This window comes from Erpetoichthys calabaricus, chromosome 17 (assembly GCF_900747795.2).
Source record: "Erpetoichthys calabaricus chromosome 17, fErpCal1.3, whole genome shotgun sequence".
NCBI lineage: Eukaryota > Metazoa > Chordata > Cladistia > Polypteriformes > Polypteridae > Erpetoichthys > Erpetoichthys calabaricus.
The window spans coordinates 22,142,147-22,153,817 of record NC_041410.2 but is presented as its reverse complement, the minus strand read 5'-3'; the positions used below and the strand labels follow the sequence as shown (position 1 = coordinate 22,153,817).

General features: G+C 37.1%; 1 protein-coding gene across 1 annotated transcript; it reads right to left on the bottom strand.

The window, feature by feature from the left end:
* Positions 1–216: 216 nt before the first annotated feature.
* LOC114667672 (zinc finger protein 883-like) lies at positions 217–11,512 on the bottom strand. The gene is made up of 3 exons (XM_028823060.2): positions 11,379–11,512; positions 4,577–4,814; positions 217–2,345 (listed from the first exon to the last, which is right to left on the bottom strand). Exons 2-3 carry the CDS (start codon positions 4,785–4,787, stop codon positions 757–759), a joined length of 1,800 nt encoding a protein of 599 aa, XP_028678893.2. The 5' UTR covers positions 4,788–4,814; positions 11,379–11,512; the 3' UTR covers positions 217–756.
* Positions 11,513–11,671: the final 159 nt, after the last annotated feature.

The following is an 11,671-nucleotide window of genomic DNA, read 5'->3' as shown; positions in this document are numbered from 1 at the left end:
GTAAGAATTAAAAGACTCTTAGCTGGCTACAAAAAGTGTTACAAGCTGTGATACGTGCCAACCAAATACCAGATACCAAAAGTGTCTTACTAAGTACTGACCATGTCAGGTGCACAACCATTTGCTTCGGACCCATTTCATTTTTTTGGTATTTTGTACCTGTGAATGAATGAATGAAATAAAAATATGGTCATTCTTAAAATATTAAAGAAGTTTGTCATCTTTAACTGTATGCCTTTTGGTGATCAGTTCATCTTCTGCTCACTTAACTATTCACAGTAACAGACAGTTTAAGCAAGGGTGCTCAAACTTTTTCATGCCAGTGTACTTAAGATACCTGCCGACATAACAACTAATGTTGTCTTGAATTATTTTTCTACTTTAGCATTATAACTTGATATTTAACTCTTATTTTTAATTCAACCACATATACAGACTTCTAACGGATGTGAAAACTTTGCAAGGCATCGTAAATAAGATTTACACAATGCAGGTGAAGACCAGTCTTTCAAGAGCCACACGTTTTGAAAATGTTTTTACACTTCCAATTGCGCTTCGTTATGCCAACAGATTCTCTTATCCGAGTCTTCTTAAAGTGAGCAGTCAATGTACCAATGACTGTTGGAATCTGTCTGCATGTACAGTAGCAACATCGCTTTCTAAATGAATGGACTCTTGTATAAAATAAAAAAAGTACTTTTTTTTCAGAGTGATCAAGATAACTAAATAATTATCTCTTGCATCAAATTAAGGGTTTCACAGATCCCCCCTCGCATGCTGCATGTAATGGTTATGAAGATTCGATTCATTTTGAAATGAACTTCCACATTCCATACATAAGTAGCAACTGTCCTTCATAGACAGTATTTGACAACTTTGTGATCTGGCCATTTCCACAACACTTTCTTTTACCTTCGATCGAGATGGACGTCCACGTTTAGGTGCAGGTCCAATAGACACTGTACTTTTCTTGATGCCATCTCTGAGTAACATTTCTGCCAGTGTCAGAGGCTTCTCCTTTAAGTGGGATCGCTGGTGCCTTTTGCAGTTTGTACTATCACCAAAGCTCTTTCCACAGACTTTGCAGTGATACGGCTTCTCTCCAGAATGAATTCGTACATGTCGGTTAAGCTGGGAAATTACACAAAAAACTTTTCCACAGTCAGGGCACTCGAATGGTTTGGCTCCTTGGTGTACTGCCATATGGCTCTTGAAATATGGATAGTGGCTAAATATTTTTCCACACTCAGTACAAACATATGGCTTCTGGCCACTATGAAAAAGAAGATGGTCATCCAAATGACACTTTTTCTTGAACCTCAGACCACAGAAAGAACACCTATGTTGTCCTTCTTCCACTTCTACCCCAGCTTTTACCTCTTTTTCTTTTATCTCCAAGTGTGAAGATTCCTCTTCTGATCTTTTGCTGTCTTCTTTTCGCTTAACCTTGTTTTTCTCAGGCCTTTCAGATAAATCTAAACATGGTTTCTCATACTTTGTACTAATGGTATTTTTTTTTCTACAGATAGTTCCTTCCAAACCCACTTCCCTATCATCATTTTCTCCATCTACTAGCTTATGATCTTTTTGATGCTCATGAAACTCTTTTATATCCCAAAATGTTTTATCACATAAGGTACATCGATAATGCACAAGTTCTGGCTTCCCCCTGTGAAGCTGTTGATGGATGTAATAATTAGCAAAGTAACTAAATCTCTTTCCACATTCACCACAAGTATGACGTTTCATCTTATGAGTCTTCTGGTGTTGAATTAAGGTTTCACTGTCTGTGAATCTCTCACCACAGTTATTGCAGTGGTAAGGCTGTTGAATAGAAGAGTGGTGAATTTCTTGCTGATGTGAAACCAAGTTTGCAAGGGAGCCAAAACTGGCTTCACAATCAGGGCATTTGTAAAATAAATCTTCTGGTGTCTTTCTGCATCTATGCTGCCCAAGCTCGGAAATATGTTGCAGGACCTTCCCGCAATCCTTGCAGTTATATAAGCATTGTGTGTTATGAGTCTTTTGGTGCGATTTGAGATGAGCTGCCTTAGCAAAGTTCTTTCCACAGATCTGACACCAGAAGGGACTTTGGCCTTTGTGGCTCTTTTGATGATTTTTAAAATAAGTAATATCACGGAAACTCCGGCCACAATCAGAGCAGTCAAAAGTACGTCTGCAGGCGTCTGCTTCCTGATGCAGATAGTAGGTACTATAATGATTGAACTGCTTTCCACACTCCCCACACCTGTAAGGCACATCTCCATGCCTCTGTTGGTGGACCCGCAGGGCACGGTGGGTGCTGAAACCCCGGTTGCACATTGAACAATAGTACATGCCTCCTCCTGCACAAGGAAAATAAAAAAGGAAAAGTTTTAATTAGTATTGATAACCCTACTACCATTAGATAACCTCTACATGAACATCATTAGAACCCAGAAAATGTAAGGGAAAATATACTTGAAACTGCATGGCTGTTAAACTAAGATATCCTGACTTCATTTGTACCAGAAAATCTATAAATATAAATAGGATCATAAAACATTTTAACTTTATTCTCTACATAATATAAGTTTTATTATTTTATTAATCAGATGTTTACCCAAGACTTTTAATTATTACCTATTTTAGGATCTCTGGATGGTACTTAATGGCATAGTGATATACTAGAAAATACAATTTATCTGTATGCTGATTGATGTACTTGAAATGCTTTCTCGCTATGATATGTAAATGAGCCGAACTGATAAAGGATGCTATTCTGTTAGTTTCTTCAGTCTGTCATGTTGCACTGAACAAGAGCAAATGGAGGCTCCACTAAGTAGTGTAATAAAAAGACTACCATCTTGAATTTCATTTATAATGATGACTCAAGACTATTCTTCATTTTCTGAGAATTTTCTGTAACAAGCACTAACTTCAAAGACAACTTTCCTTTTCTCTTTAGTTCTGTATTTCTCAGTTTTCCAAATGAAAAACGTTGAATAGTTAATCATGTTTACATATTTTAGGAATTTAAAAATCTTTACTGTCGTTCCCTTGTTCACCTTTTTTGTTTGAACAGATTCATATTCTGCCTCTTTTATTTGAAATTATGTTCTTAAATCAGGGATTAGTTGTGTTACAATTTATTGAACCTTTTAAAGGACATTAATGTGAATGTTATTAAAGTGACTGGAACCATACACAATCTGCTGTACAACTACATTTTAAAACATACGCATTGTTAATTTTGTGTTGTCTGAAAAAAGATGTATCATTTCAGAGCATTTTCACTGAAACTTCCATAACGATATCATAAAATTGATCGTTTATCAGTCTCAGCAGAGAATTGTGACACGTTGGTCATATACAAGTAACAATTTCACTGTGACAATACTACTAATATAATATTTTTGTAATGAATTTATGATGTGTACTGATGCTTGACAACCGAGAAATACATAGTCCGGTAAACCTGAAATGACTATCATTCCTTTAATTATACTTAACCTAAATCTACATAAATAAAATCGTAAGGTATGCGGATGTCAAGCAAAAATGGAAGAACTGATTTCTTTGAATATTTGAAATGTCCATTGCTGTTGGTGCTTTTTAAAATCTAGAATATATGTTATATCAGAGAAAGGGGCTATAATGGGAGAGGACAACCCAAAAACCGGCACCAATCAAGTAGCAGTAGTGTGCTGGGGCTGATGGGAGGAAGTCCTCAGTGCACACAGTTCTGTAGCAGCCAAAGGATAATTTCATTTAAGACCAAAGGTACAGAATTTTCTTTTCAACTAATTTAGGTAACTGTTTCATTTTCTCACTGAATTACAGCTTTTGTCTCAGAGTACATCTTTTTGATTCACCATGGGCTGTGTTAAACAATGTTGAAATTCCAGTTTATCTATGCCAACACTGGATACTTTGTCTAGTATGCTTATACGTGTAATTGAAGAAAGACCATTTTGTTTAATTGACAGATATAATCCTCTGTCTTTCCTTCCAATAAGTATAATTTTTCGAGTAACTGCATCACCCTGACAAAATATCTACCATAAACTACACAAAAATGTAATAACTGTTTAATTGAATAAGTCAGTTTAAACGTTACTCTTTTTGGCAGCTCTCCTAAGCTTCTTTAAAGGTTTGCAGATTAATGCCATCACTTCATAGGCCTTGAAGATTGAGGCTTACAGTTCTCTGGCAGATTTCTACCCTCTTTTTCTTTGTTTTTCCTTTTCACGCTTTTATTTACTTTTGCTCTTCTTCTTTCTATTTTACAATTGGATTTATACTGTTTAATTTGGTACAAAGTCAAGTCACATTGTTGTGAATGTTTACATATCTTTGCTTTTGTATGTGGTACTGCTTAATAATTCTGTTGCTTTTCCTCTAAAAATCCAATAAACACATTGAATTTGAAGAATCTGATGAAATGAAACTTACGACTCTACAAGGAAATAAATGAACAAATGACTACCATGTTGTCAAAGAATGGTAAAGTCTTTCAGTTGACCTTGCTAGTGACTACAATGTTCAAGTTAAAGAATTTGGATTAATATCTGTAGTAGAACTAAATTATAATTACTGAGGACAGCTCTCCCGGTGAAACTGAACTTCTCCAAATCTTGCTGTGCAGAACATGGTGGCTTGTTGTTGAAAGTCTGCTGCTCCTCTCTCATAGGGATGTTCTTTTGAAGGTACACCAGGGTCGGCTCAGAAGTCTTTATGGTCAAATCAATTGGTTCATCTCCAAATTGCTCTGCATCGGGTTCAGGTTCAGCACTAGATGTGGACATTTCTGTTTAGGCTTCACTTACTGTCACCTGCAAACAAAGATGAAAATATATCCTAAACTGAAGTTATACAATATCATTTAAACGTGTTTACAAATGGACTTCTAAGGTCATGTTCTTGTTTTATCTGGTATATGTAACCTAAGTGAAATCTTTATTTTTGTGTTTTCAGTCTGCAACAGAAATCAAAAGGAAACACTGCAATTATACTAGCAGCAAACAAAGAGTATATAAAAGCCCTAACAATGAGCTGGAATGTAAAATGATATGCAACATGCAAAAGTGTACTTCATTTGAAATGTATTGTCTGCTGCATTTCAATATGGGAAGTCTGATCCTGTCTGGTTTAGTGCTAACTTTCATGGTAATGAATTTTCAGTCACATTAATATAATATTAAAAAAAAACACGTCAGGAAGAAACATTTTATACAAGGGGAGTTGAAATTTGCTAGTACAAGGGACTTTAATTTGTGTATGTTTACAATGGCAAAAGACTAGTTGGTCAGAAGAAAAGGACAGTTATGCTTTATTATAGTCAGATCCTGGATGTTCATACTGTCAGCCTGCGACAGGAAATTGGAAGTGCTGTTCAGAACCCACATTTGTGCCCTTTTTCTTTATAAGCTACCTCACTGTTTATTAGTCAGCACATCATAATGAACTGAATGTATCTGAAATGAAATGCCCAACGTGTATCACAATAATACTTAATACAAAAAAAAATTAGTAAGGACACCTGCAAGAAGAGCTAGAATAATGGTAAGAGAAGGAAAGTCAGTGGGTTGACTGAGCAAAAATAACAGCAAGGGGTATTCAAAGACGTTGACAAGTAAAGGCATTGTCATTAACACAATTAGAAGAAAAATATGGAGTTAAAAGGCCCGTTGGAATTTTTTCAACAATACTGTACTAAGAAAAAAACTGCAAACTTCAAGAACATGAATCTAGTTAACCGACTCAAAGTATTGCTTCAGGACTGAGTATGGGAAACTTTGTTTTAAACAGAAAAATGTACTTCAGATATAATGTATAATATCTGTGGACCCTGCTTGAATGTTGCTCAGTTTAAAAATGAACAATAATAGAAGAGAGCATATATGAGACAAATTTCTTCTTCTTGTCTATAATTCTTATTTTGTTATTTTTATGCAACTTGTACTGAGCTGTTGCAGACATTTGCTGCAATTCCGGCTCAAGTTACCCAAAATGCTACTAAAAATTAAATTTTTTATTTTAACTGATCATGTATTCAGTGTTTTAGTGCAAACAACATGCACACTATGGTTTGCTTGGACTCTTGCACTCTTATTTACTGGCAAAAAAAGTCTGTTATGAACAACTTTTTTTTATTTCCACCTATGCATTTTGTAATCCATTTATACATTTTAGGGTTGCAGGGAGCTGGTGATTATTCTGGCAGAGCTGTGTCTAAGGCTGGAACCAGCTGTGAATAGGACTCTAATCCAATTCAAGGTATATACATGTACACACCCACACTCACTTACTGTATACAGGGACAGTTTAGTTTACACACACATCTTCGGGATGTGGGACCAAAACTGGAGTACTGTATACAGTGGTGTGAAAAACTATTTGCCCCCTTCCTGATTTCTTATTCTTTTGCATGTTTGTCACACAAAATGTTTCTGATCATCAAACACATTTAACCATTAGTCAAATATAACACAAGTAAACACAAAATGCAGTTTGTAAATGATGGTTTTTATTATTTAGGGAGAAAAAAAAATCCAAACCAGGACTGTTGATTCAGATGGTGAGTTAAAAGCGCAGACATTTTCCACACTAAGACAAATAGATTTGAAAATGCAACTTGTTTTTCTTTTTTATTAACTTTGGCCTTTCATCCATACTAAAACAGCATTTAAAATCACCCAAAATTAATCTTTGTGAAAAAACTCTTCAATGTGTACAGATGTGAAAATGCTGGGTCTGGCGTAACAGAGTGTACAAGGAAAACTGAGCTTTTGGAAAAGCTGAATATGACTGTCATGTGATCAGGTCCTAACTTCAGTTATGTTATGTTAATGTCCTTTATGATCTGATCCTTACTATGGGGTGAGCCATTTCCTAACTACTCTGCCTTTATAGTGCCTTATAATAATGTTTTAATTTTGGCAGGAGTTCCAGTCTGGTTTTTCGGCTACTTTATACTTGTTTATAACCTTTAAGAAGTTGTACATTTTCTGTTCAGACAAAGAAGTCGGTTTAGTGTTTAGTTTACATGCCTTTTGTTCCCCTTGTGCTTTTGCCATTTCAACTTTCATTAATTTTGCTCTGAAAACAATCATCTCACTTGGCCAATGAACCACACATACCCAATAAGAAAGATTTACATGTCTATGCCAGTTTAGCGTGAATGAAAATGTTTTGGAATACAATTTGAAAACGCTAGTATGGATGGAAAGCTTTTGAAACAAAAAAGAGTCATGTTAGTATGGAGTGGACAAAGTTTGTTGAAAAGTAACCTGATGATCCCAATTGAATCAGAAGGCAAAGCGGTCATGACTAATGAACCGGTCAGGATCAAACCTACAAAGATGGAAATCCAAGGTAAAATACCTATGAAGGACAAAATACTACAACACCTGAGCAGAAATTTTCTCGCAAATGTCACACTGATTGACAAAATTATTTCATCTATGTTAGTTTTGATCCCACCAAATTTATTTCCAATTTTCTTTAATTCTTGTCATGTATAAAATGGCACATACAGTATATACACTGCTCCAAAAAATTAATGGAACACTTTTTATTCAGAGTATAGCATCAAGTCAATGAAACCTCTGGGATACTGATCTGGTCAGTTAAGTAGCAGAAGGGGTTTGTTAATCAGTTTCAGCTTCTTTGGTGTTAATGAAATTAAAAACAGGTGTACTAGAGGGGCAACAATGAGACGACCCCCAAAACAGGAATGGTTTAACAGGTGGAGGCCACTGACATTTTTCCCTCCTCATCTTTTCCGACTGTTTTTTCACTAGTTTTACATTTGGCTAAGGCCAGTGTCACTACTGGTAGCATTAGGCGATACCTGGAGCCTACAGAGGTGGCACAGATAGTCCAACTTCTCCAGGATGGCCCATCAATACGTGCCATTGCCAGAAGGTTTGCTGTTGTCTCCCAGCACAGTCTCAAGGGCATGGAGGAGATTCCAGGAGACAGGCATTTACACTAGGAGAGTTGGACAGGGCCATAGAAGGTCCTTAACCCATCAGCAGGACTGGATTCTGCTCCTTTGGGCAAGGAGGAACAGGATGAACACTGCCAGGGCCCTACAAAATGACCTCCAGCAGGCCACTGGTGTGAATGTCTCTTACCAAACAATCAGAAACAGACTTCATGAGGGTGGCCTGAGGGTCCAACATCCTCTAGTGGGACCTGTGCTCACTGCCCGGCACCGTGGAGCTTGATTGGCATTTGACATAGAATACCAGTATTGGCAGGTCCATCACTGGTGTCCTGTGCTTTTCACAGATGAGAGCAGCTTCACCCTGAGCACATGTGACAGACGTGAAAGAGTCTAGAGAAGCAGTGCAGAACGTTATGCTGCCTGTAACATCGTTCAGTATGACCGGTTTGGTGGTGGGTCAGTGATAGTCTGGCAGGCATATCCATGGAGGGACACACAAACCTCTACAGGCTAGAAAACGGCACCTTGACTGCCATTAGGTATCAGGATGAAATCCTCAGACCCATTGTCAGACCCCATGCTGGTGCAGTGGATCCTGGGTTCCTCCAGGTGCACAACAATGCCCGTCCTCATGTGGAGAGAGTATGCAGGCAGTTCCTGGAAGATGAAGGAATTGATACCATTGACTGGCCCCCATGCTCGCCTTACCTAAATCCAATAGAACACCTCTGGGACATTATGTTTTGGTCCATCCGGAGCCGCCAGGTTGCACCTCAGACTGTCCAGGAGCTCAGTGATGCCCTGGTCCAGATGTGGGAATAGGTCCCCCAGGACACCATCCATTGTCTCATTAGAAGCATGCCCCACCCGACGTTGTCAGGTATGCATACAAGCACGTGGGGGCCACACAACTACCGAGTATGATTTGGAGTTGCTGCAATGAAATTTCGGCAAAATGGACTAGCCTGCCACATCATTTTTTCACTTTGATTTTCTGGGTGTCTTTGAATTCAGCCCTCTGTAGGTTGATAATTTTCATTTCCATCAAACAACGTGGCATCTTTTCATTCCTAACACATTACCCAGTCCATATCAGAATTGATAACTGGCAGGATTTCTTTTCCTATTGAGATCTGTTGATGTGTTTTCAAATATATATATATACACGCACACACACAGTCACACACGTGCACTTGGGAGAAGGTTGGTAGGCTCAAATAATGTGGTTGCTCAGCCAGACTAAGGGTTGGTGCTGTCACTTAACCATCTCTCCTTTTCTCCCTCTACAGACCAGATGAAGAACCAACCAAGCAGTGACATCAATGTGAACCCACCCTCTGATGACCAACTTCCTTATATAAGTAGCTTGACACATTGCCTATTTCTGAATTGTCGTCAAATTAATTTATAATCTTTCCCATCACAGAAAACCCTGTACAGACATATAAAAGACCCAAGACCTTGTAAAGCTGGCCTCCTCACTGTTCTCAAGCCTTGATATGGTGGCTCTGAGGCTAGGGATCTGCACTGGCAATCGGAAGGTTGCCAGTTTGTGCTCTGTTGGGCCCTTGAGCTAGGCCCTTAACCTGCAATTGCTCAGCGCTTTGAGTAGTGAGAAAAGCGCTATATAAATGCAAAGAATTATTATTATTATTATCTTGGTGTAGCCTCGTTTAATTCTATTGTGCCCACTCCACTGAACAGCCAAAAAACTGCCCTATATATATATATATATATATATATATATATATATATACGTATACTTGTGTATATTGCATAATTCTCTGTTCATGCACTTCCCATTAAGAGAGCATTATTTCCCTCTGGGATAATAATGTCTGCCTATCTTTCATTTCTTTTATTTATATTAAAGGGAAGTGCACTTAATAAAAATAAATTAAAAAATAGTTATAATGACTATTCATTATGCTTTGTCCATTTTTTCCTACTTCTTCACTTTTACAGGCATTTTTACATTTAATAACACAAAAAGTTTTTTTTTTTGTCTTTTAGAGGTAATATAGATAGCAACTAAGGTATTAAAAGCACATTAATGAATTATTATTATTATTACCAATTCAAGCCCACTTCACAATTGCCTGCCATTCATTCAATCAAGTAAATAAATGTTGTACCAAAAGTGAGAGCAGCTGCTAGTCACAATAGTGACCTAAGAACACAATTAACTGCTGGGCGGCTTTGTGCATTATCTGTCTGTTCTGTAGACCCAAGGGTTTTTGTGCTTTTCAGGATTCTCAGTTTTAAGTCTGTTGTGACACTGCTGCAGGGCAAATTGAAAATCAATGCTGTGAACAGCAGTCAGAAGCAAGATGACTTGCTAACTTTGAATAAAATGCTAGCCACTAGTTGCATTAATATGGAAACACATGAATAGTGTAATGTAATGTAAAACGTTATTCTTTAAGTCGACCGAATTCACTAAATAAAAAAAATACACTTCTGAAGATTCTTTTGAATAACTTCCAAACCAAATGAAAGAAGGAAATACATCAATTGTATCTCTCATATTCATTTCCTGATAATACTACAACTCTCAAAAAGATCAGATTTTGAAAAAAAATACCATGATGCAACAACTGGAAAAGAGAAAACACTTTTTTGACATGCTGTGCAAGTGTTAAGCCACAGATGTGATCGTGTATATGGGTACTAAAACTCCACTTTCTGCCAAGTCCTAATCTCTTAATACTGTATAATTCCACGTGTATTTTACATATTACACATAATCAAAACTGCCTGACGTTAACCTAAATTTCAGCCATCAAAGCTCTGTCCCAAAACTAATTCAAATAAAAACTTGCCATAAATGATGCCATAATGCTTAAAGTCATTTATACACATACTGTATATATTAATGCTTAAGCATACACATAGCATTACTTATTGATAAATAGTGAAAATAAAACCTCACTTAATAAATACCCAAAAAGTAAAAAGCTACCAAAAGTGATTTTATTGCAATAATTCATCTTGTATATTTAATTGCTAAAATGTATAAATTATGTTAAAATAATACTAAACATCACAATTTTGTTAATAATATAATTTTATGGAACACAGACTAACACGGCGTATAAACACAACAAGAAACATAAGCAAATTATAAGAGGTATCTGGAGCGAAACACTTCGTAAATGTATAAATACTTGTAAAATAGCGAGCTATGATTAAAATCTAGACACAATCGTAAACTATTTAAATAAGGTTTGTTTGTTTATTTGAATAATATAAGCTAAAAGGTTGATCATGATTGTTACACTTTTGCAATATGACATAAACGCGTTGTCAGTAACAGCAAAGACGATATTTTATTGTCGGATGGGAGAATAACAACAGAATAATGAATCCCTCTTTAAAGCCCACCTTACTTCGCGAAGGTGAGTAAACAGATGGCAGGACACAATGAAAGCAAAATTTTACTTACTATGCGTTTGCTCGTCGAGCCCGAATCCAAACTTGAACCCGGGTTAACAGATGACATGCAGGGTGCAGCGGGCTCGCGCTGATGAGCTCACGCAGGGAGGGCCGCCTTACGCAGGAGACGCTGAGGTTGTTACTACGCTGATGCGAGCACCATAGCAACGCGAGAAGATGAGCTGAGGATTTGTGCCTGCGCATTAAAATAAGTGGCGTACGGACTACATCGAGAGAAATTCGGTTGAAAGTGAGCCGCAATAAAATTCGTGTTGCATCAGTAATAAATGCAGTTGGCACTAA

Bases quoted from the DNA above. Each gene is read 5' to 3' on its own strand.
- LOC114667672 (XM_028823060.2), bottom strand. From the start codon at position 4,787: ATGTCCACATCTAGTGCTGAACCTGAACCCGATGCAGAGCAATTTGGA. The intron at 2,346-4,576 runs GTAATTATAATT...TTCCTTGTGCAG, and splicing joins CACCGGGAGAGCTGTCCTCA to GAGGAGGCATGTACTATTGT.